This window comes from Balaenoptera physalus (assembly GCF_965194825.1).
Source record: "Balaenoptera physalus genome assembly, chromosome: 10".
In the NCBI taxonomy this organism is placed as follows: Eukaryota; Metazoa; Chordata; class Mammalia; order Artiodactyla; family Balaenopteridae; genus Balaenoptera; species Balaenoptera physalus.
Genome location: NC_138889.1, coordinates 101,387,581 through 101,413,186, shown reverse-complemented (window position 1 = coordinate 101,413,186; position 25,606 = coordinate 101,387,581). Strand labels below are relative to the sequence as shown.

Here is a 25,606-nt window from a genome sequence, read left to right as displayed (position 1 = left end):
CCCAAGATATGATCTATCTTGGAGAATGTTCCATGAGCACTTGAGAAGAAAGTGTATTCTGTTGTTTTTGGATGAATGGCCCATAAATATCAATTAAGTCCATCTTGTTTAATGTATCATTTAAAGCTTGTGATTCCTTATTTATTTTCAATATGGATGATCTGTCCATTGGTGAAAGTGGGGTGTTAAAATCCCCTACTCTGATTGTGTTGCTGTCGATTTCCCCTTTTATGGTTGTTAGCATTTGCCTTATGTATTGAGGTGCTGTTATGTTGGGTGCATAATTATTTACAATTGTTATATTGTCTTGGGTTGATCTCTTGATCATTATGTAGTGTCCTTCTTTGTTTCTTGTAATAGTCTTTATTTTAAATTCTATTTTGTCTGATATGAGAATTGCTACTCCAGCTTTCTTTTGATTTCCATTTGCATGTAATATCTTTTTCCATCCCCTTACTTTCAGTCTGTATGTGTCCCTAGGTCTGAAGTGGATCTCTTGTAGACAGCATATATACGGGCTTTGTTTTTGTATCCATTCAGCCAATCTATGACTTTTGGTTGGAGCATTTAATCCATTTACATTTAAGGTAATTATCAGTATATATGTTCCAAATACCATTTTCTTAATTGTTTTGGGTTCGTTATTGTAGGTCTTTTCCTTCTCTTGTGTTTCCTGACTAGAGAAGTTCATTTAGCATTTGTGGTAAAGCTGGTTTGGTGGTGCTGAATTCTCTTAGCTTTTGCTTGTCTGTTAAGGTTTTAATTTCTCTGTCAAATCTGAATGAGATCCTTGCTGGGTAGAGTAATCTTGGTTGTAGGTTTTTCCCCTTCATCACTTTAAATATGTCCTGCCACTCCCTTCTGGCTTATATTGTTTCTGCTGCAAGATCAGCTGTTAACCTTATGGGGATTCCCTTGTATGTTATTTGTTGTTTTTCCCTTGTTGCTTTTAATATTTTTTCCTTGTATTTAATTTTTGATAGTTTGATTAATATGTGTCTTGCTGTGTTTCTCCTTGGATATATCCTGTATAGGACTCTCTGTGCTTCCTGGACTTGATTAACTCTTTCCTTTCCCATATTAGGGAAGTTTTCAAGTATAATCTCTTCAAGTATTTTCTCAGTCCCTTTCTTTTTCTCTTCTTCTTCTGGGACCCCTATAATTCAAATGTTGGTGTGTTTAATGTTGTCCCAGAGGTCTCTGAGACTGTCCTCAATTCCTTTCATTTTTTTTTCTTTATTCTGCTCTGCAGTAGTTATTTCCACTATTTTATCTTCCAGGTCACTTATCCGTTCTTCTGCCTCAGTTATTCTGCTACTTATCCCTTCTAGAGCATTTTTAATTTCATTTATTGTGTTGTTCATCACTGTTTGTTTGCTCTTTAGTTCTTCTAGGTGCTTGTTAAATGTTCCTTGTATTTTCTCCATCCTATTTCCAAAATTTTGGTTCATCTTTACTATCATTACTCTGAATTCTTTTTCAGGTAGACTGCCTATTTCCTCTTCATTTGTTTGGTCTGGTAGGTTTTTACCTTGCTCCTTCATCTGCTGTTTCTCTGTCTTCTCATTTTGCTTAACTTACTGTGTTTGGGGTCTCCTTTTCGCAGGCAGCAGGTTCGTAGTGCCTGTTGTTTTTGGTGTCTGCCCCCAGAGGCTAACATTGGTTCAGTTGGTTGTGTAGGCTTCCTGGTGGAGGGGATTGGTGCCTATGTTCTGGTGGATGAGGCTGGATCTTGTCTTTCTGGTGGGCAGGTCTACGTCTGGTGGTGTGTTTTGGTGTGTCTGTGGCCTTATTATGTTTTTAGGCAGCATCTCTTCTAATGGGTGGGGTTGTGTTCCTGTCTTGCTAGTTGTTTGGCATAGGGTGTCCAGCACTGGAGCTTGCTGGTCGTTGAGTGGAGCTGGGTCTTGGCATTGAGATGGAGATCTCTGGGAGATTTTCGCCATTTGATATTGCGTAGAGCTGGGAGGTCTGTTGTGGACCAGTGTCTTGAACTTGGCTCTCCCACCTCAGAGGCACAGCCCTGATGCCTGGCTGGAGCACCAAGAGCCTGTCATCCACATGGCTCAGAATAAAAGTGAACAAAAAAGAAAGAAAGAAAGAAGAAGATAAAATAAAATAAAATAAAATAAAGTTATTAAAATAAAAAATAATTATTAAAAAATTTTTGTAAAAAGTAATTAAAAAAAAAGAAAGAAAGAAGACAGCAACCAAACCAAAAAACAAATCCACCAATGATAACAAGCACTAAAAACTATACTAAAGAAACCAAACACACAAAAAAACAAACAAACAAAAACCGGACAGACAGAACCCTAGGACAAATGGTAAAAGCAAAGCTATCAGACAAAATCACACACAGAAGCATACACATACACACTCATAAAAAAAGAAAAAGGAAAAAATATATATATTGTTGCTCCCAAAGTCCACCTCCTCAATTTGGGATGATTCATTGCCTATTCAGGTATTCCACAGATGCAGGGTACATCAAGTTGATTGTGGAGATTTAATCCGCCACTCCTGAGGCTGCTGGGAGAGATTTCCCTTTCTCTTCTTTGTTCGCACAGCTCCTGGGGTTCAGCTTTGGATTTGGCCCCGCCTCTGCGTGTAGGTCACCTGAGGGCATCTGTTCTTCGCTCAGACAGGACGGGGTTAAAGGAGCAGCTGATTAGGGGGCTCTGGGTTACTCAGGCCAGGGGGAGGGAGGGGTATGGAATGTGGGGCAAGCCTGCGGCGGCAGAGGCCAGCATGACGTTGCACCAGCCTGAGGTGCACCGTGTGTTCTCCTGGGGAAGTTGTCCCTGGATCATGGGACCCTGGAGGAGCCTTCTTTTTGACAATTTAGGGAACTTGTTTAAATGAACAGGAAATCATAAACCTCAATTTTAAAATTGATTACATAAAAATTGGGTTTTCTAGTCTTAAAAATATATCTGAAATATATTTGAAATAACTATATACTTTGTCAAGTCTACACATACTTAATATTTTAAATAATCTCAATAAAGCCCTTTTTGATGGGTAGTATGGGATATGTTTCTCAAACTAAATCCATGAGAAAATTAGTCCTATGAGACATTACTATATTTCTTGCATTCGAAGAAATTATCTATTGAAGGAGGTAACACTGGTTTAAGATGTGAATGTGTTGCCTATTTCAGAAATATTAAATAGTGGTCAAACATCTCTACTGGATGCTTTGATGTGCTGAATTTTAACAATTTGGGTCTAATCTAGGAGAATTTTTTCCTTGTCACCTTTAGAGCTTCTTTTACACCCTTATTTCTCAAACTGTAGATCAGGGGGTTCAACATGGGAATCACAATGCCATAAAATACAGAGGCCACTTTCATATTCTCTTGGGAATTATTAGAATGAGACTGTAAGTACATGTAAGAGAGGGCTCCATAGAAAATGGTGACAGCTGTCAGGTGGAGAAGGCTTTTTTCCTTCCTGCAGTAGAAGACATCTTTAGGATGGCAGCTATGATATTCTCCCAGGAAAAGATGATGACCAACACAGCAAAAATTAAGTTAAATCCCACAAAGACAACAAGTACCATGATGTTGTTGTCAATGTTGGAGCATGAAAGGGCAAGAACTGGAGGAACATCACAGAAAAAGTGATTGATGGTACTACCCTTGCAGAAGACCAGTGAAAATGTAAAACCTGTGTGCACAGAAGCATTTATTGAGCCCATTACATATGAACCAGCTACCAACTGGATGCAGACTCTTTGCGCCATGACGATGGGATAGCAAAGTGGGTTACAGATGGCCACATAACAGTCCACTGTCATAGTAGCCAGGAGGTAAGAGTCACTGGTCGCAAATGTTGCATAAACCAATAATTGCATGACACAACCCTTGAATGATATTGATTTGTTTTCTACTATGAAGTTTTGCAGCATCTTGGGAGTGACAGCAGAGGTATAACAGATGTCAACAAAAGCCAACTGTTGTAGGAAAAAGTACATGGGGGTTTGGAGTCTGGAATCTGTCTTGATGAGTAGGATCATTCCAACATTACCCACCACAGAGGCCCCATAGATGACTAGAAATACAGTGAACAGGACATACCAAAACTTGTGTCGGGCACCAAATCCCAGGAGAAAGAATTCAGTCACTTCAGTGCTATTTCTTTGTGTCATGAGTACTGAAAGTCTAGAAAGGACCAAGAGGGGGACCAAGAAAAGAAAGGAAATCTTTATGACTTCTTGAATAGAAAAGGTTACGTTCCAGTCACCTTTTTTGAATTAGATTTTCATGGCAAGCACTCACAGCAGGGTATATTGCTTTCAAAGTATTTCTTCTATATTCTTGATAAGAAACCACCACATAAACAGTGACATGCGAGCCATCGACTCATTTCCAAAATAAGTATTTCATAGAAGAAGACTGATTTCTAATATGTGTGATTCTAAGAAACATAGACTAATATACGTTTCCAATATATTATACAAGCATCCATATTTGCTTAAACCAATATTCAAATGCGATTTTGTACCTTTTCAACAACCTATAGTTTTTCTCAGCCATTTATCATTTTAATCTTGGTCAAGTTCCTGAAGTTAGTAGCATTAATTAGAGGAAGTTTCTGAGGTTTGTTTATGATCCATATATGTATGAAGGTTTCAGAGTATCTCTATACTATTATCCTTAGTATGCAACTCCCTTCCTCACAAGCCATATATATAATACATATATATATATATGTGTGTGTATATTTATGCATTTATGTATTTCTGAGAGATAGTCTTGCATTTCCCATTCCTTTGTTTTTCTTTTTAGTTATAGCCTAGCTGCAGGACAAATCATCTTGCAATAATTTTATTAACGTATAATGAGAGCTTATTTTAAATTATAGATCTCTTTATTTTCCACTTTGAGTTATACTACCCCTGTACCTGGTACAGCTGAGTTGTTTTCATCCATAATTTTTCATATTCTGCAAGCCCTCAAACTCCCCTATTCTAGTGCCTTTACTCTTAAACACCATTCTATATTGCTGAGCACTGCTCATTGTGGAGTAATGTATCATGGACCTTTGTTATGGCAGAAATTGACTTGCTGCTCATCAATAGATCTTTCTTCTGGACACAGAGTTAGAGCACACTGCCAACCAAACTGTCTTAAGTGTAGCCATGGTACCATGTTCTGCCAATGGAACACGGGCAAATGGAATGAATGCTACTTCTAGGCCTGGACCAGCTCATCCCCGCTCCCCTCAGACTGGAAGCATATGACTTTCTGCTCCCTTTCTACCTCATCTGTTGGCTGGACACTGACATTCATGGAAACTTCGGAAGCCGTGTGTTAGGGGTGCCGGATAAAATAAAGGACATCCAGTTAAATTTGAATTGTGGGTAAACAAAGGGTAATTTTTTAGTATAAGTATAATCTAAATATTGCATGGGAAATACTTATATATTAAAAAATTACTCACTGTCTATTTGAAACTCGCATTTAACTGAGACTCCTGTATTTTTATTTGCTAAGTCATGCAACCCTACCTGCGTTGCTTATTGCATTCTCCTTCACGCTGTGTTCCTGAATGACTGTGCAGAGCAGTCACTCTGACAGCAGCCCCTCTTCTCCACTAGATTTTATGTGATTGAAGACTTCTGTTGTGATAAGTCACTGAGATTTGGGGATTTTTTTTATCATGACAGCTAATGTTATTTTGATCAACTCTCATTGCAGTCATGCTTTTGATTATTCATGAGTGATTTTTAATCTTCTGATACATAGTAATTTGGAATACTGCTTAGGTAAGACTGAGTCTTGTGAGTTGTGAGTCTCTTTATGGTTTAGAAAGCGTTATTTTGCTAAAAAGAAAGCATAACTGATACATTTCAATGTCTTTTTTTTATTCTCTATGTTTTGTCTTCTGGGGCATTAAAAGAAATTAAGCATTTAAAGTAAAGTTCTCTAAACCTAACCATCATGAATGCAAATGACAACTAATTCTATGTGAGGATGTGGCTGCAAAATAACAGGATCAATTTTATAGGCAGTATCGCCCCCAAAATATTGATTAATATTTCACCAGAAATTTCACATTTTAATGAATATTGTCAAATTCAATATGCTTTGGATGCTGAATATTTAATACCAGTGACAACGCCTTTAACAAAATAGTTTTTGATAATTCTCCTTTGGTAATTGCTTTTAGAATCTGAAATCCATCTTCTTGAACATAAACCCACAGTGGAAATTTTTGTTCCTTGAGGGGTAATTCAAAACAAGTGAGAAGGTGGGAAGAATTACTTTTGAAAATTGCCTTCATCCTTCTGCTCCAGGCTGTATAATATAAAAGATAATGAGAAAACCAGACTGCACAAGACACCTGAAAATGCTTGGTAAAATATAACAAACACTATTGTAAAGTCATACTGAGCTCAGAAGCAAATAAGAAAAATGCCGGGCACTGAAGACTGAAAAGGAACCTGCAAACCAGAGCTGTGGTTGTGAGATGGTGCTGAGGCTGTCACAAGGACTTCTGTCATTACATTAAACATAGATCTTTGGTTTAAAGACCTCAGTGGGGGATGGGAAACTATGCCTTGGATATGCAGAGTGTAGAGTATAGATGGACCCTAATATAGAATTTTAGTAATGATGGCTTACAAAAAAATCACCTTGATGGAAAAAGAACTTCTGTTTTGGCCAAAAAAGAGTCCTACCTGAGTATTTGTAACTACCACACTGAATTCACATGGGTTTGGAGTTTATAAATTTATATTACTATGTAAGAAATTAACAGAACATTGTGCTGGGTTGTGAATATCTTTGCTATCTAGCAGAAACAAAGTAAGATCATGAGTAGGAATATAACAAGAATCCAAATTACCTTAAGATTCCTGCAGGTAAAATCAGTAAAAATAATATTATAATTCAAAAAATAAAAAAATACAAAGAAAAAAGTTATCCTGAACAAAACTTAGCAGAAACAACAAATAGCAGAACTGAATAACATAGGGTTTGGGATACTAGAATTATCAGGTACAGAATATAGAATAGATTTTTTATTATTTAAAGAAATTTAAAAATGAAAATAAGAGCAAGGGAAAAAGACTATCAAAGATTATCAAAAGAATTATAGAAGAGTATTATAGATTTCCTAAAAAAATAGTCATTGAGATGAAAGACTCAGTAGGTATGTTAAACAACAAATTAGAAATAGCAGAGAGAATTGGTGAGCTGGAAGACATATATGAAGAAAATCCCTAGAATATGGGACAAACTGACAAGGAGATGGAAACTATGTGAGAAAAGTTAAGAAGTGTGGAAGTTAGGGCTTCCCTGGTGGCACAGTGGTTAAGAATCCACCTGCCAATGCAGGGGACATGGGTTCGAGCCCTAGTCCGGGAAGATCCCACATGCCGTGGAGCAACTAGGCCCGTGCACCACAACTACTGAGCCTGTGCTCTAGAGCCCACGAGCGATAACTACTGAGCCCGCGTGCCTAGAGCCTGTGCTCCGCAACAAGAGAAGCCACTGAAATGAGAAGCACGCACACCGCAAAGAAGAGTAGCCCCCGCTCGCCGCAACTATAGAAAGCCTGCGCGCAGCAACGAAGACCCAATGCAGCCAGAAATAAATAAATAAAATAAATAAATTTATATAAAAAAAAAGAAATGTGGAAGTTAGAATAGAATGCATAAAATTAGCATGTCAGAAAGAAAGAGAATGTTTTAGGAAATGATGGCTGAGAAGTTTTGAGAACTGACAAAAGATAAAAAAATTTGGAAAGTATGAAGACTCAAGCAGAATAAATAAAAATTGTCCACATCTAGAAATACCATTGTGAAAAAAAGTCATACAATAGAAGAAAACAGAAGATCATAAAAGCAGTCAGAGAGAAGGGAATAACAGTCTGAAAAAACAGGCTTCCGAACAGTTACAATAAAGCCCAGAAGAGAGCAGGATAAGGTTCTTAAAGTGCTGACAGAAAACAACCACAGTCTAGAATTGTACACCTACATATCAATTATACAAAGTTGGGGGGGCAAAAGCATCACTATGTTGTTTTAATGCCAGAAATATTTATCCTGAGTCTAATCATGATGAAGCAACCTGAAAAAATCCAGATGATGGGAAATTCTACAAATCAACTGGCTTGGACACCTAAAAAGTTGTCAATTTCATAAAAGACAAACCAAAAACAAAACTGGGAACTGTTTTAGATTTTAAAGGACTAGAAAGATATTATAACTAAATTTAATACACAATCCTTGATTGATTCTTAATCTGATAAGAAAATATCTACAAAAGATATTGTTGGGACAAGTAGGGGAATTTAAATAATGAGTACATAATAGATAATGTTATTTTATCAATATTAAATTCCTTTGGTGTGAAAAAGATAAAGCTAAATGAAAAGAAAAAGAAAAAAAAAAGAATTGGTTAATCTAGGTGAAGTGCTTACCAATGTTTCTTGTACTATCATTTTAACTGTTATGAAGGTTTTATGTTAAAAAATACGAAGTTAGTGAAAAACATGAATAAAATAAAACATTTTCATGCAAGAACAAATGGAGTTTGCCATCTATAGTTCTGCACTTAAGGTGCTTCTAAAGACTGTTGTTCAGAAGAGAGGAATGTGATCTCTGAACGAAGTCTCAGAAGCAAGAAGAAATGGTGAGCTTAGAAGCTGGTAAACACATGGGAAATAACATATTGGGATAAACAGAGGCTGTATTAAATATTGATAATATTGTCTATGGGGAAGTGATAATTAAAAATATCAGCTAACACTAACATATTATACTGGAGTCTTCATTAAATTGACTGCTCTAAAATTCTTGTACTTTTACTTAGATGTATGTATTTTCAAAAATTAAAAAGATAACAATGAAATATTTTTAAGTTTAGGGGAATAAATGGACTTTTAAAATCAATCAATCTAAACATAATAAAGAAGATAAAGAGAATAGTAGGAAAAACCAAGACAAATAGAAATCACCTGAGAAGGTATAAATAAATCCAAATGAATTAATACGGTGAATAAATATAAATGAACTAAACTCATCATTAACATGCAAAGATTGTGAAATTGGATTTTATAAATATAAATCAAACCATGTGATATAATAGACAAAGACTAAAAAGACACTAAACAACTAATGATTAAATAAATAATGGCATAGAGAAGAATATCATGCGTTAGTGAAAATGAATTCACAAGAGCTACACTTCTCAACCCAAATCTTAAAAACATAATGTTGAGGGAAAGAGCTTATTGATTAATTATAGCACAGTATAATATCGGACCTTCACCAGTATTGGTGATATTTTATATTTGGTGGTTACATGTGTTCGTTGTATATTCTGTATGCCTTTTTATAATTATTAAATATTTTTGTACATACTTACACCCCCAAATTGCCTTTAAAGCACAGGTTACAGACATACCATCTCTCAGCAAGTCAAAATGCTGCCAGTTTTACTAAATCAAAGCCACACCTCCTTTACTAGACATTAGAGAAACAAGTGTATTACCATTTTAAGGGTTAAAGAGGTCAATTCAATCCAAAGGAAAAATAGAGCATCCCAGTTATTAAAAACAATGTTCAGAGACTAAGAGACTTCTAAAATGGTGAATAAGTTGCATCCACGGTCCTCAAGTTCAATTGTTAACGGTGATTCTCTGTGATAAAAGTCAGAGTTAATCATATCCAAGAGGAGATACAAACCAAATGCTGTTTGACTTTAGTTCAGGGAATGATCTCATCTTGTTAGAGGATCTAGAAATCGTCCCTGAAATAAGTAGTTTTAAAATTGGTACTAGAAACAGGTTTGAGATTATATAAGTTAGAGATGTGAACAACCAGTGAAGGTAACTCCAAACAAAGGAAGTACTTTGGATAGAAGCACGTGAACGTTGCCCCATAAACTAAGGGCAAGAGGCAACAGGGACTCATGTTATATACAATTAAGGAGTGTAGCAGCAATTTGTATATAAAATCACAACAGACTTTTCTTGTACCTCTTTCAGTGATATTATTTTTTCCCCCAGCTTTACTGGGATATAATTGACATGTAACATGTAAGTTTAAGGTGTGTAATGTGATGATTTGATACACACATATACTGCTAAATATGTACAATAAGGTTAGTTAACATATCTTTCACCTCACATAACTGCCATGTTGTTGTTGTTATGGTGAGAAAGTTTAAAATCCACTCTAACAGCAACTTTCAAGTTCATGATACAGAATGCCTAACTATAGTCACTATGTTGTACATTAGATCCCCAGAACTCATTCTTCTTATAACTGGAAGTTTGTGCCCTTTGACCAGCATTTCCTCCACCTCTGGCCCCTGGCAACCACTGTTCTACTGAAAGATATTCTTAAGTAAGGTAAATTTTGAGTCTAGACCTGACCTCTCTTTTTCCCAGAAGTGTTAACTGGTAACTAAGATGAAGTATTTCCGTTGCAAAACTTTCACCGAGCATCGACAATATTCGAGGCATTGTTTTAAGAACTGATGTCCAAAGTGTTCCCAACTCACCCTATCAGCAGATCCTGCTACTCTGTTTCCACTCCTGATTTTCTGGAGGAGGATTCTTCTGCAGCCTGCAAAGAATCACAGATAAAATTCCTGTTGTATTTCTCTAACAAATAGACTTGGATTTTCCTTCCAGACACTACAGCAAGCGTCCGCTTAGAAAAATACGAGTTACTTTTTAACTAAGTCCATTTATGTTAGAATATCCCTTTCTACACTTGTAGCAAGGTGATACTTTGCTTTTGCTACAAATACGGGGTTTATTTTTGAGGGCTGTGGGACTAAGACCCATTCTCATGAGAGTCTCAGACACTGGGGACTGAGTTGAGTGTACCGTATTGAGCTTCCCAGTTGAGAACATTAAAAAAAATTTTTCTTTCAAGTTTCTGTCCTCTCGGGACTTTGCATTTGTTTACTTCCATGAGTTTGGGGACCATCTGTTCCAAACTGGAGCTGATCTTAGATTGTGAAAACCTGGCTTCGCATCCTGGATCTTCCACTTACTATAAATCTCAGTTTCTCCCTTTGTACAATCGGGCTAATGATACTAGACTTGGCTGCCTCAGTGGTGCTGGAAGATCATGTGAGGAATGCATATGCCTTTTGAACTGTGAAGGGCATTGCCATGAAAAGGATTATCAGGATTATTCCTGTTAGAAGACTTCTTCAAATCTGGGTGCCCCTCTTTCTTCTTTCCCTGGTGCGGCTGTCCTCATTGTCATATACCTAAAGGACTCTTGGAGCTTTACCTAGCCAGGACCCTCAACTTAAGCTCTGTCCCCAACATCATCAGAGACATTCACATGCCTCAGTTTATTAACATGATTAACTATCTGCCTCACTTTATTAACCCCATGGTGGTTATTAGAAGAAAGCTCACAGGCATTACCCTATGGTTCTAGACCATCATTTTAGAGAGCTCTTTATATGTTCTCCTTGAGCTCAATCACAGAGTGATTCTACAGAATTCAAATCCCTTCTCCTCCAGGCAGTAGATGCCCTGGCAGGGACTCTGGCTGAACAACAAAAGGTTGTTATAACTTCATATTTTATTGCCTCCTCTTCTTATATTTGGTGATCTGCCAGTATTAAATGGCTATCTTCCTTCATCTTTTTCCTAGGAGGATTGGCAAGGTGATAGGCTGTATGGCACAGGAGTTTTTAAAGCATGAACTCTCAGTCATTCTGTCTGTGTCCAAAGCCTGGCTCTATCACCCGTTAACCTAGTGAATATGGGCAAGTTACTGAACCTCTTGGAGACTTTGGACTTTTGGTTTTGAGGGTTTAAGGATTCTATCATACATTAAATTATTTAATCCATGTTTATTGACATGCTCAAGAGACTTGGATCTGTTGCCTGAATATCTACCAAGTAGCAGGCATTGTACTAGTTGCAATTTGATTGGCCAAATCCTGACTGTACTAGAAGAATAATTTACACTGAACCTTCTAGTGGTGACCAGTGTCACTTACCATGTTTCACTCCCATCAACTGTCCCACATATCTTGATCATTTGGCTGCTCTTGCACCAAGGGTTAGAGCATGCCAAGAGGGAATTAATGCTCTCAATCCAAATATGAATGAAGTCTATAATTTCCTTCCATTGGCCATATTTGGGCTTCTCAAAGTGGTCTTTGTTTGAATGCCTCTCTAAAGCCCAGTTAATTCGACTTCTCTTTCATATGCTCCCTACTTTCCATCTCCATAGCCATTGCCTTAGTTCATACCTTTGCTACTTCGGCTCAGTATCACAAGAGTAACTCCCTAATCGACCTCCCATTCGCTACTCTCATATTCCACAAATCCGATCTTTCTTTTTTTTTTTTTTTTAACCTCTTTATTGGAGTATAATTGCTTTAAAATGGTGTGTTAGTTTCTGCTTTATAACAAAGTGAATCAGTTATACATATACATATATCCCCATGTCTCTTCCCTCTTGCATCTCCCTCCCTCCCACCCTCCCCATCCCACCCCTCTAGGTGGTCACAAAGCACCGAGCTGATCTCCCTGTGCTATGCAGCTGCTTCCCACTAGCTATCTATTTTACATTTGGTAGTGTATATATGTCCATGCCACTCTCTCACTTTGTCCCAGCTTACCCTCCCCCTCCCCATATCCTCAAGTCCATTCTCTAGTAGGTCTGCGTCTTTAATCCCATCTTGCCCTTAGGTGCTTCATGACCATTTTTCTTTTTTTTATATTCCATATATATATGTTAGCATACTGTATTTGTTTTTCTCTTTCTGACTTACTTCACTCTGTATGACAGTCTCTAGGTCCATCCACCTCATTACAAATACCTCCATTTCATTTCTTTTTATGGCTGAGTAATATTCCATTGTATATATGTACCACATCTTCTTTATCTATTCATCTGTCGATGGACACTTAGGTTGCTTCCATGTCCTGGCTGTTGTAAATAGAGCTGCAGTGAACACTGTGGTACATGACTCTTTTTGAATTATGGTTTTCTCAGGGTATATGCCCAGTAGTGGGATTGCTGGGTCGTATGGTAGTTCTATTTTTAGTTTTTTAAGGAACCTCCATACTGTTCTCCATAGTGGCTGTATCAATTTACATTCCCACCAACAGTGCAAGAGGGCTCCCTTTTCTCCACACCCTCTCCAGCATTTGTTTGTAGCACAAATCCAATCTTTCTTAAGAGCACATCTGGTGATGCATCTTTTCTCACTAAATTCCTTCCATGACTCCTCATTCTTTTAGGATAAAGTTCAGACTCCTTGGCTCAGCACAGAAGGCCCTTCACAATTTGCCCACTAGGCTCTGAGGATCTGGCAGTGAATAAGAGATAAATTCTTGACCCTCAAGAAGTGTACATTCTGGTAGGGGAGATAAATGAAATACTACTGAAATTATTAATAAAAACTTTGAGGGCGTGTTTAAGGGTACCCAGACCCATAGGTACAAGATAATCCATTTAGCTTTGAAAACTATTAGAATATCTGAGCTAGATGAAAACTTAACCATCATCTTAACTCTCTCATTTAATTTACCCATGAGAAGTCCAAGGCACAGAGACCAAAGCCCAGTAGGTATTATTGCCAGTGTTTTCTTATTCTAGAAGAGCACATGATTCCTTCTTAGAGTCTTGATTATTGTTACCTCTATTTTTTTTTTTTAACATTTGAATGTTGATGTCAATTTCAGATATAAAATTGGTATTTTTTGTTATGTTTTTAAAAAGAGTCCTTATATTTTATATACATATTGAAATATTTATGGATGAAACGATATAATATCTAGGAAGTGATTGAAAATAATCAGGTGAGGGGAATGGAAGGTGTCATAGAAAACAAGATTGGTTATGAGTTAAGAGTTATGGATTTTTAGAAATGGGGGCTCTGCTGGGAGGCATGTTCTCTGCGCAGCCACCTGGACCCCCGCCACCGCCGCGGGGGCTTCTTCAGGCCACACCAGGCATTCCAAGAACTTCTCACAGTACCTTGGTGGATGAGTTGGCGTCATCTTTCGAGCCTTGTTTTGCTTCTCTGGTGAGTCAGGATTATGTCAATAGTACAGATCAGGAAGAAATTCCAACTGGTGTTGATCAGTGTATCCAGAAATTTCTAGATATTGTGAGACAGACAGTATGTTTTTTCCTACCAAAAAGATTGCAGTTACCTGTTCAGAAACCAGAGCAAGTTATCAAAGAGGATGTCTCGGAACTGAGGAATGAGTTACAGCGAAAGGATGCTCTGGTTCAGAAGCATTTAACAAAACGGAGACACTGGCAACAGGTGCTGGAGGACATCAACATGCAGCCCAAAAAGCCAGCCGACATCCCTCAGGGTTCCCTGGCCTACCTCGAGCAGGCGTCTGCAAATATCCCTGCACCGATGAAGCAAACCTGAGGAAAAGCCACCTGAAAATGAGCTGGTGGCTGAGTCAGTCCAGACACAGTTTTGCCAAACATCACTTCTTTTAGACATGACATTTTGGGAGAACTCTTTGCCAGAGAATGAGATGATTTTAGTTTTGTGCTCTCACCTAAAAATGTCCACCTATTTTCATAAGCGTTATTTCTGGAGTACTTTATAAAATGCTTATTGCTTTAGTAAACCAAGAGTATTGTCTGTCTTTAGCAAAGTTTAAGACTGTTAGTGTGATGCTTTTTACAGATTCCTTTTTAATTTTTGGTTTTTGGTTTTTTTTCTGCTTGTTTTTATCTTTATTTTTGTATGACTGTTAATCTCTGTGCTTCCAGTTTTAGTTTGTATGATCTGAGGGGAAAAGCTTGTATGATCTGATCTGCATATCAAAGGATGAGGATTTTGGTTGTAGGCCTTTTATGATAATTTACCCATCAGTGGCAGTATACAAAAATATGTAAATTTGCTTGTTTTTCACGACTTTGAACTACCTCAAGAAGAGGAATCTAATGCAACAATTAACACTTCCAGAACCCCAGAACGAGGATATTTTGTAAATAGGTTGGAAGAGGATTATAATATCGTAGGTTAGTGTAGTAACTGTTACTGTACTATAGTAACCTAGTGCTATAGGAATCCAGTAGTATCCTTAAGTTAATGTTGACTTTTATTGGGGGTAAGTTTATATTTTTTGTAGTGTTTACTTACTTTTTCTGGGGGGGGTAGGAGCAGTGATATGCTAAGTGATATTCATTTATGCAATAATCAGTTTAACTAACGGAGCTGACCCTGCTCTCAACAGGGGCATAGGTGAAATATGAGGATTAAAGCTTGCTGTGATAATCTCTGAGTTTTATTTGTTCTGCTATTTGGAGCAGATTTTTCCATTAATGAAGGTTCTTGCTAATGGACGGTGTTGATTCCAAGGGACTGGGCCCTTGAGGTGGGAGGCTGGCTGCAGGGTGCATGGGAGACTTGGTGTTTGGGAAAATATTTTACCCTCTGTCGGTAACACAGGCCACCTCAGATTGTCTGTTGAACCGCTGTTGAGAAATACAAACGGGCATTGTGCCTGGTCTCCTTGCATGAGGCTTTCCTTTCTCTGTTGTTTACATTCCCTCATTAGATTACACCCCTTCACCCTCAACGAGTGCAGCACTGTTTTCTGAACAGGCAGTAATTCTGTGACTCAGTGTCTTGGCTCGCTTTTCCTCCAGCCTTGAAGGTCCCGCCCCACCCACCTTGACATCCACTTGAGTTCCTGTCTGGCCTGGATGCTACCTGGTCTCTGCAGCCTCCAAACGCCCTCTCCGTTGTATCCACAGGACACAGGACTTCTTGTCTCTTCTGCCAGCCTTGCTTGGTTCTCCCTCTGGGGTTAGTGATCTGTCTCTTTGTTCCTCATGAGAAGTAGGCATTATTCCCCTCTGAATATACAGGGACCACTTATTAATTTTTATACATAATAACTTAGTACTTATTTTTGTTTGTGTGCGTATGTGTAGGGGACACAGCTGGAGGCCAACGAATTCCCTCAAGCAGAGTATATAGTTAAACAAAGCTTTTAAAAGTTGTTTTTAATCACATTATCTGATTTCAAGGTTGTTAATCTGGTCATCTCCTGCCAATCAGAAGCTCTGATTGGCAGCTTTAGATTTCTTGATTAAAAACCTAACTAAACGGATTACATGTTAGGCATTCTTTCAGTAATGAAGAGGTTCTTAGTGAAAAGTTCAGGAACTATTCTATTTGGTGCTTAGTAAAAATATTTTGAATTAATGTGTGCACCAGTTATTGTCATTTCTTTACTAAATTCAAAAGTTTTCTGGCAAATAAACATTTCACTTAAAAAAAAAAGAATTATGGAAGCTGAGTGATGGTTACATGGAGGTTCATTATAGAAACCTTTTACTTTTGCCTTTGGAAAATTTTCCATAATAAAAATTAAAAAAAAGAGCATGAGAATCCTTTGGTACAGGTTCTCTGGGTTCCATCCCAGCTCCTGGGGTCCTTCTCAGGAGACATCAGCCTATATGTCTCCAACTGAGTCTGCAGAAAGTTTTGCAGACCCTCCTGAAAAGGGGGGCCATGCCTCCTCTGGTGGGTTCACGTCCAAGAGGCATGAAAACAAACAAACAAACCAATCCCTGGAGGTAAAACCAAAAAAAAGGACCAGAAGATGAAGGAGGAACCGCAAAGATGATGTTCGTCCCGGCTGGGCAGTGGCAGTGCCTTCTTTGTGCCAGCGCCTAAGCAGTACTTGGCTATGCAGACAGCCATCCTGGTTCTAGTACTGCCTCCATTACCTACCAGCTGTGTGACTTTGGGCAAATTACTTAACTTCTCTGTGCCTCTGTTTCCTCACCTATAAAACGGGGATAAGAGTACCAATTTTTTGTGAGGATTATGTGTTAATGCCTGGCATGGAGTAAGTGCTAAATAAATGTTAGCTGTTGTTGCTATTATTATTATTATTGCCTGAGCTTCCAAACAATCAGTGGCAAAGTGCATGTGGGGTAAAGAGCAGCACGAGAAAATGCAGCTCACTCCACGGTTCTCACCATCCGCAGCACAGCGACCAACACAAAGGCTCCGACTGCTGCTGATGTGACATATGCTGAAGTCCCCAGGTTGGAGAGGGGTGCTGTGCTAAAGGGTGGGAAGCAGAGGGTTTCTCCCCACTGCGGGCCCACCAGGACCTCCCCCGGGAGACAGGGCTCACTGGGTGTGTGGCTACCAGCAGCCCCCAGGGGGAGGCGGACTTCCTAGGATGGGCCAGGGGGTCCTGCCCAAAGACCCGGCACCAACCTGGGCGGAACAGGTTTCCGAGGGCTGAAGACGGCGGTGGAGGAGCAGCGGGGACGCCGTGGAAGAGGCTCCTTCCCTTCCAGCTCGGCCACGGGCAGCCGCAGGTTCTGGGCCCGGTGGGTGGGGCCGGCGGGGAGGCCGTTCTCAGGCAGGAACCGGTCCAGGTCCACGTACTGCAGGTGGAAAGACTCGCCGTCTCCGCGGAAGGCCTGGTCCCGGACGCGCAGCACGAGGGAGGCCGAGCTGGCCACGGTGCTGGCTGCCGCAGCCGGCTCTTCCCCCGGCTTTCCCTTCCCCTTCTCCTTATCAGGGTTCGCCTCGCGCGGCCGTGGGGGTGGTTCTCCATCAGCTTCTCCAGGACCAGTGAGAAGGAACCAGCCAGGCCTCTTTCCCCAGCGGCGCATCCCAGCCTCACGCCTGACCCACCCTGCGGCGCCTCAGGCAGCTTCTTTCAGCCATGCGCATCTTGCGACCGGAAATGGGCAGCTACTGCGCAGGCGCCTCGCGGCCCCCTTCCCCGCCTCCTCCCCTCCCCCACCTCTCCCGGGCCCCTTGTGTAGGACGCAGCCCTGGTCATCTTAATTTTATCTTTCTGTTAAATTTATATGAGTCTTGTCTTAATAAAATCGCCAGCCCTTTGAGGGGGAAACACTGGCGTGTCCATAGTGCATGTGCCTGCAGTGCCCTTTAGCCACAATATAAGGTTCTCCGTGGTTACTTGTTGGATTCTCTGAAGCTGGACGTTCCGAAGTCCTCCAAACTTTCCTCCATCGGATAGTGCTGGTGGCTTTGCCCTCGGAAATTCCAGCTAGGCCTGGACCTGGTACCCTCTGCAGGACCACTTTGAGATGTGTTTGGTGGCTTGAAGAGGAAAAAAAACAGTCCTTGAAGAACAGGTATTTATTGAATAGGCACTCAGGGCAGCTTTGGTGCTGGAGATATAATACAAATCAGTCCAAAACCACTGCTCTCAAGGAGCTGATGTTATTTTCCCATTCTCCTTACACTTTATGAACAAGGATATACTTAAATTCATTCATTCATTTGCCAAGCACTCTTCCGGGTTTCTGTGTTAAAACATATTCCAATGAGTTGAGATAACAAATAAATGATTTTGGATGGTGCTGAATACTGTGAAGTAAATAAAACAGGTTAATGCTTAGGGAATGACAGGCAATCGTGGTGAGGGAGGGAACAGGGATTCTGTGCATAAATTGCATTGAATGGAAGGTGACCAAAATAATAAATAGGTACCCCTCATGCAGATATCTGGGAGATTCCAGGTAGCTAGGGCATCCAGTTCAAAGGTGCTTATGAGGAAAGAAGACAGGAAGCAATGAGAACAGTTAGGCAGCTAATGCAGTAGCCCATGAAAGCTGACCTGTGCCAGGCAAGGTATTGACACTTTAACATATATTGCATTTTTATTAACCCCAAATAATTCCTTGTATTTCATTTCTTATCTATGAATAAAGGAGGTAATCTCTAGAAAGGAAGGACCAAGCTCATGATCAGAGAGTATGATAGGAGTAGATGTGTAACTATTAAGAGAACCTAAGTCCAGGGCTCTTACCACTGTACTCTCATGGCTAGAAACTCCCCGTTGTGGTTTAGGGCAGCCTCACTCTCTTATCTCTTCAGCTCTGCCTAGTCCTTTCCCAATAAATCGTGTGTCAGAATGAAAATTCTTTTGGTGTGAGTCTGTGTTTGGGTTTGTCCCAATAAGATGGAGAACCAAGGCACTCTTTTTTCTTTCATAAATTTATTTATTTAATTAATTTATTTTTGGCTGCATGGGACCTTCACTGCTGTGCGCAGGCTCTGCTCGTCGTTACCATATGTGGGCTTCTCACTGTGGTGTCTTCTCTTGTTGTGGAGCAGGGGCTTTAGGCACGTGGGCTTCAGCAGTTGTGGCTCGTGGGCTCTAGAGCGCGGGCCCAGTAGTTGTGGCACGTGGGCTTAGTTGCTCCGTGGCATGTGGAATCCTCCGGGACCATGGATGGAACCCGTGTCCCCTGCATTGGCAGGTGGATTCTTAACCACTGTGCCACCAGGGAAGTCCCCCAAGTCACTCTTGTGCAGCCTTTTTCAATTGACTGAGCAAAGGGTTCCTAATTACAGGCTTTAACAACTCCGTCCACTTAGGCACTTAGGTGTTTTTCGTTTTTGTTTTTTGTCTCCATATGGAACAGAGAGCATCAGAATGACAGCTGGATTCTAGGCAGCAATTACCAGGAATTTTTGGAAAGCTTGTCATGAGAAGATAGGTTAACTAATTATTCATTAAAACATTTATTGAATACCAAGTCAATGCCAAACATTGGACTGGGGCTGGTGATAAAATGGTGAGTAACAGCATACAGGTTCACTGCCCTCATGGAGTTTTAGTCTAGTGGGTGTACAGGCAGAGATAAGTTGTATTAGTGAGGTGCACAGGGCATAAGAGCTTGTAAAGGGAGAATTAACCTGGTCAGTTAAATCTGAGAAGATTTCCCAGAGAAAACTATGCTTGTACAAATAATAGAAAATTATTCTTATTATTTTTTATTGAAGTATAGTTGATTCACAATATTATATTAGTTTCAGGTGTACATCATAGTGCTTAAATATTTTTACAGTTTATACTCCATTAAAAGTTATTGCAAGATAATGGCTATAATCCCCTGTGGTATACAATTTATCCTTGTTGCTTATCTAGAAAATTATTTTTGAATGCCTCTGAAAAGCCAAGGCAAAACACACTGAAGCTGAAGCGATGGTGAGGAAAAAACCTGGCACACTATTCCGTAGTCGTACAGGCTTCCTGCTATGTTCTTTGGACAGAAGGTTGTTCCTGCCTCTGGGCCTTTGCACTTGCTTCTGATGATTCTGGTCATCAGGATCTCATGGCAGAGGCTCCTTCGTATTCTTCTCCTGGTCACTTTTCTATGAGCCCCTTATTTAAACTAGTCCCTGCTTATCACTCTCTCACAACACCCTTTGTTTTCTTCATATGTAGTGATCTTGTTTTTTCTTCCATTTATTTCTTTACTGACTGTTTTTTTTTTCCCACTAGATTGTAAGCTCCAAGAGCCTGGGCTCCTGCAACTCTTGTTCACATCACCTGGCCCAAGTTTGAGACATGGTAGGTGCTCAGTAAATGTTGCCAAATGAAAGAGAATGATGAAGATAAATATATATCAATAATTGAAAAATAATGAAGGATAAGTGTGTGCACAAGAAGGTTTGTTCTGTTTTGAGTTAATAATTTATTTTGCAGAAAGTTAACCATGTTATATGCCCTTCACATAGCAAAATTCCCTTCAAGATTCCCTTAAAGATGAAGCTGCTACACAATTCTTTATTGAAGAGGAGAAATGCACTTGTAGTTTGCATAATCTGAGATTTATTTTTAAAAATAAGCCCCAGGAAATTTACTTTGAAGCACATAAAAAAAGATAGATTAATGGAGAGAGAGATATCCCTTCATTCCTCCCTGCCTCCTTCCTCCTTCCCTCCATCCCGTCTTCCCTCCCTCCCTGCCTCCCTCCCTCCCTTCCTCCCTCCCTCCTTTCTTCCCTCCTTCCCTCTCTTCTTTCCTCCCTCCCTCCTTCCCTCTCTCCCTCCCTTCTTCCCTCCTTTCCTCCCTCCCTCCCTCCATTCCTTCCTTCCTAGCTTTGTTCCTTCTGCACGTCTTTGTTGAGTGTCTCTATCATGTCAGGCAGTCTCTACTCTCGTGGTTATTGCAGGTTATAATGGAAAACAAATTAATTAAGGAATCACACAAATGGATATAAAATTATCCCTGTAGTGATTACTACAAAGTGTATCACAGGAGGCCTTGACTTAATAGGGAAGCTTCCCTAGGATTGTTATCAAGCAAAGGGCTCGCTGCTCGATGCACATAGAAGCCAATGCTATGGCACTGGCTTTTGAGAAAAGAGCTTTATTTTGAGGCCAGCCGACAAGGAGACAGGAGGCAGGGCTCAAATCTATCTCTGCCATCTGAGGGTTCGGTCAAATTTTATGAGTTAGTGGAGGATGGGTTGGTATGCAGAAATGCTGGTGGGGCAGGTTTTGATTAGTGAGCTTTGGAACTTGGCCATTTATGGTAAGATATGGTAGGAGGCTTCAACATGGGATCTTCTAGGACAATGGACCCTTCTCTTCTGAAAGGATTCTGGTGTTCAATTTCCAGTCATGTCCTGATCCTTTGGGTCCCTGGGGATGGTGGTGGGGACTTTGGTTCTGGGTGTGATTTGAGGTCAAAAATATTCTCCTTTGTGTGCTTTGGCTGCCTGACTTGCAGTTTTGTTCTGTTTTCTCTGAAAAAACTCAGTATCTTGTTAGAAAGAAGATAGGTCTAGTTTGGGCTTGTTCTGCGGTTGCAGGATTGCAGGTGATTGGCAACTAACCAGGTGAGAAGGAGAGAGGGCAGGGAGGGTGACAGAGCAGTTCAGACCCTGGATTCAGGAGCAAAGACCCTGAAGCAGAAGAGTGTGTGAGACTTGAAAGAAGCCATTGGGGCTAAAGCAGAGGGAGCAAGTGGTACAAGGTGGAGCAGGGTGCATGGGGGAGGGCCAATGCTGGTAGTCTGTTGGCAACCACCAAGTTTCATCTTTATTCCAAGAACCATGGGAATCCATTGAAGAATTTCAGGTAGAGCTGTAACATAACTCTCACGAGTCACTTAGTTTAAAGAGACAGAAGTCTGGCCAATTAAGCCATCTTTATTCATATGGCCAGAGAGCAGAGGGCAGAAATGATCTGCAGGATTGACCGTCTAAATTCTAACTCAGCGCTCAGTGATCTGGGAAGTTGTGAAAGTAACAGGTCTTGGTTCTTCTCCTCTGAGAATCTTATTGAATAAGCTGTTAAAGAACAAAAATTCAACCAGGGAAACTGGAAGATTTAATTAGCTTTATTCAATGATTCATGAATTGGACAGTATCCCAGTGAGTAAAGGAAGGAAACTCTGAGGGGTTATACAAATGGAGAGTTTTTATAGGAAGAAGGGAGGGGCAAGGAAGCCATTAGCAAAGTATTTTTAGGCCAGACACCCTCATTTTCAGAAAATTCCACACTAGTTAATTAAGATTACATTTCTGGGGAAGGTTGAAACTGCAGTTAAGTCAGATATTGTAGAGGTTTGGTATCATGGGCTTTAGCACAAGTGACACTTCTTGGGCTTATGGTTTTCTCTTTAACACATGCCCGTATGTGTCATGTTTCTGGATGGGTGTAATAAGCATCCATCCAGAGGGCTGCAGATTTCTTCAAGGCTCTGTGGGAGGAGCAAACAAAATCATCAGTAGGTGAGACTGTCATGTCAAAGGAGCTACTTCATGGAACATTTGCTCTTTTGCTTAATTCAGGGCAACATTGTCATCTTCAGCTGTATCTGAAAGGTGTCTTTCTTTCTTGCCCAGTGGAGGGAGTCAGATACACTGAATTATTTTTTAGAAGGTGAGTTCACCGTTTCTATATGAAGGAGATTGAGTTTTTCTTTCATTTTATTCTCTTCTGTACTCCAAAGCATCACTTATCCTTTTCTCTAGTATTAAAAGAAAAAGCTCCTCTGAATCTCTATAAGATAAAGCATATACCTGTAAGCCAACCCATCCTGTACCCACTTACCCTTCCTATTTTATAACGTGAAAGATATTTTTCTAGGCTCTGGTGATACCGCAATGAATAGGAGAGATGTGAGTCTTGTCCACATGGAGTTCCTGGTCTAGCTTGGGAGACACATATAGTTTATTACCCAATATGGTATTTAATCATGATTGTGATAAAGGTCAGAAATGAAGAGAACCAGGTGCTGTAAGAACAAGTGACAGGTTTAGTCTTGGGGGCAAGGGAAGACTAAGATGAGGAAAAGACCTTTGAGGTGAGCTTTGGAGAGTGAATGGAAATTGACAAGGTGACAGAAGGGGAGGTGGCAGGTTGGAAGAATATTCTAGGTGGAAGAAAAGATGACCAAGGCTATGATATGGCAAGGGGCAGGGAGTTATGTAGCAACTGAAGGGAGGCTAGATATCTGGAGGGCAGAAAAGAAGGAGGGCAGTGGTAGAAAGCCTGAAAATGGAACACTATTCAGGGATCAGATCAGACCAGGCCTGGCCTTGCTGGTGTATTTAAGATACTGCTTTTTTTTCTTTTTCCTAATCCCCAAAGAAAAAATTATTCAACCAAGGTCACTGGCTGTTAATTTGACCAGGACAATGTTCTCTAAGGAACTATGAATGCTTCAGGATGAGTATGGATTTGCAGTTCCTTCAGGTCTCTCCAGTGTTGGACAGTCACCCCTGCCCGATCCACACACTTATGTCCCACTGGACCCTGCAGACATCTTAGTTTGCAACCCTGGACCAGATGATTTGAGAGTCCCTCCCACCACTTAAGTTCTAAAGCATGTCAAGGCTCTTTGGGGGATACAAGACAAATAATACACAACCCTGGTTTATAAGAAGCTTGAAATTTAGTAGGACAACAAGGCATTTTCACTAAGAAGTACCTGGAAGGCAGTAGGTAAATGGTAGGAATTACTATTATCATTTCTGTTGTCGCTGTTGTTCCCTGTAGAGCCTCACGTCTATGCTGGGCACACGGATGTTGCTTAATAAATAATTGTTGTGTGAATGATGCATAAGCCAGTGAACAGTCTGGGGACCAGCAGTGAAGGGAAATGAGAGCTGTGAGTTGAGAGACTGTCATTACCTGCCAGTGTCTCCAAATGCCTTCAATAAGGGCTTATTCACATACTGCAGCCCGTGCTTCGCACACAGTGACCTCACCAGAGGTGCCACCTTGTGATAATTATGGCACGGCATTGTGGGGAACAGACTAGGGAAACAGAGAGAAGAGATATAAAGCTTAGACCTAAAGAGAAACCCAGAGTTTTCTTTCCCCATTATAAAATAAAATTATATCAGCCACGCACACCCATCCTTGAACTTGCACAATACTTTTGTTCTGGGAAGTTAAGGAACTTGATGGGACACTCATCTCTTAGCCCTCTGCAAGCCCTGTGGGTGGCAAATGTTTAGGCAGAACTAAGAGAATACATATTAGCTCCATCAGTAGGTTTCGTTTTGACCAGATCAAATGTAAGTATAGGGTTTTCTACCATTTTGAACGACCCAGAGAGCTGGAGATATCAACCCCCCTACCCCACCCCTGCTAATCTCCATCTTTATCTTTGTCTCTGTCTCTCTAACTTCTGCACCATGAATAGATGAATATTCGATAAGTTCTAATCATGGTATATAGCTAAAAGTCCCAGGAAAGGAATAAGAAGTGAGGAGAGATGGGTTTTTATCCAAGGTTTTCACTAATCAGCCAGATGACTGTCTTGGGTTTTAACCTCTTCTTTGATAAACTATAAATAATAATCCTTCTTTTGTTTGGCTGAAATTTTCAAGGACTAACATGAGAAAAAGAATGAGAAAACCCCTTGAACAAATATAAGGTCTCTTTCCTTCTTTGACTATCATAGACATGGCTTAGACAAAGAGAATGTGGAAAGTCTCTCCCCTGAATATTCTGGAGAAATTGACTCTCAAAATATTATCATTTTCTCTTTCTTTCAGGCATATCTCCCTAACTGACCCATTGGTAAAGTATTTCCAGATCCCATCTAGAAATTGCAGCAGGGACTCCACTTCATTATTCATTATTTTGTAACATTGGCTCTAAAGATACAGGTAAGTAAATATTTAAATTAAATTGTAGTTAAGTTTCAACAGAAGTTGGTTACCCAATCGCCATGATTTTTCTTGGCTTTTGCCAACAAACCAAATGCAAAGAAAACAATCACCAATTCCTAAGCCCATAGGAATCTGGAAACTGAGTCCCTGGTACTTTTCCAAGATTTCACTCCACTTACTCACAATTGTTTCACCTCCTTCATTTCTTTCTTCCCTTCCTTACCATTGACGTTAATAGAAAAATAGCAGCCTTTAGAGAGTTCTGGTTCATGTTTTCTCTTTTAGATCCCAAGCCTAGGGCTCTGCTCTGGACTATATGGGGGGCAGTTATAAGTGACAGCCCTTGCCCTTTATCATGAACTGTTTCTCTCACTCACTGGTGCTCGATTTGAAAGTTCAAGTGCCCAGTGAGCCAGTCATTGAAAAAGGACTGTTGAACATTACAGGTGGCCAAGACCTGCAAAGAAAAAGCTTACATTAGATATAAATGAGCCCAAATGTCAAACAAAGAAAATGTTTAGTTGTTCTTTTATTCAGTCAATCATTCCACAAGTGCTTATTGAGTACCTATTTTGTGTAAGAAACCATGAGGGATAAAAAAGATACACAGTCCCAGGTCTCAAGGAGCTTACAATTTAAAAAGGCAATAAGACATTTTGCTAAGTATATATGAGGCAATAGATATGAAGAAGTATGTAGGAT

General features: G+C 40.1%; 2 protein-coding genes and 1 pseudogene across 3 annotated transcripts in view; 1 reads left to right on the top strand and 2 right to left on the bottom strand.

Annotated features, from left to right (window-relative positions):
- LOC309668481 (olfactory receptor 1165-like) overlaps window positions 1-25,606 on the bottom strand; it is a 269,123-nt gene that overhangs the window by 15,116 nt on the left and 228,401 nt on the right. The gene's annotated exons all lie outside the window — the stretch shown is intronic.
- Window positions 2,350-23,909, bottom strand: LOC309668479 (olfactory receptor 5AK2-like). Its single transcript, XM_082478364.1, is given in 6 exon segments — window positions 2,350-3,439; window positions 3,442-4,166; window positions 10,521-10,585; window positions 15,690-15,835; window positions 16,719-16,773; window positions 17,217-23,909. Coding segments are annotated over 2 exon segments (915 nt in total). The 5' UTR covers window positions 4,154-4,166; window positions 10,521-10,585; window positions 15,690-15,835; window positions 16,719-16,773; window positions 17,217-23,909; the 3' UTR covers window positions 2,350-3,236.
- Window positions 10,597-15,449, top strand: LOC309668485 (mediator of RNA polymerase II transcription subunit 28 pseudogene; annotated as a pseudogene). The gene has a single exon. The product of its transcript is annotated as a mediator of RNA polymerase II transcription subunit 28 pseudogene (transcript).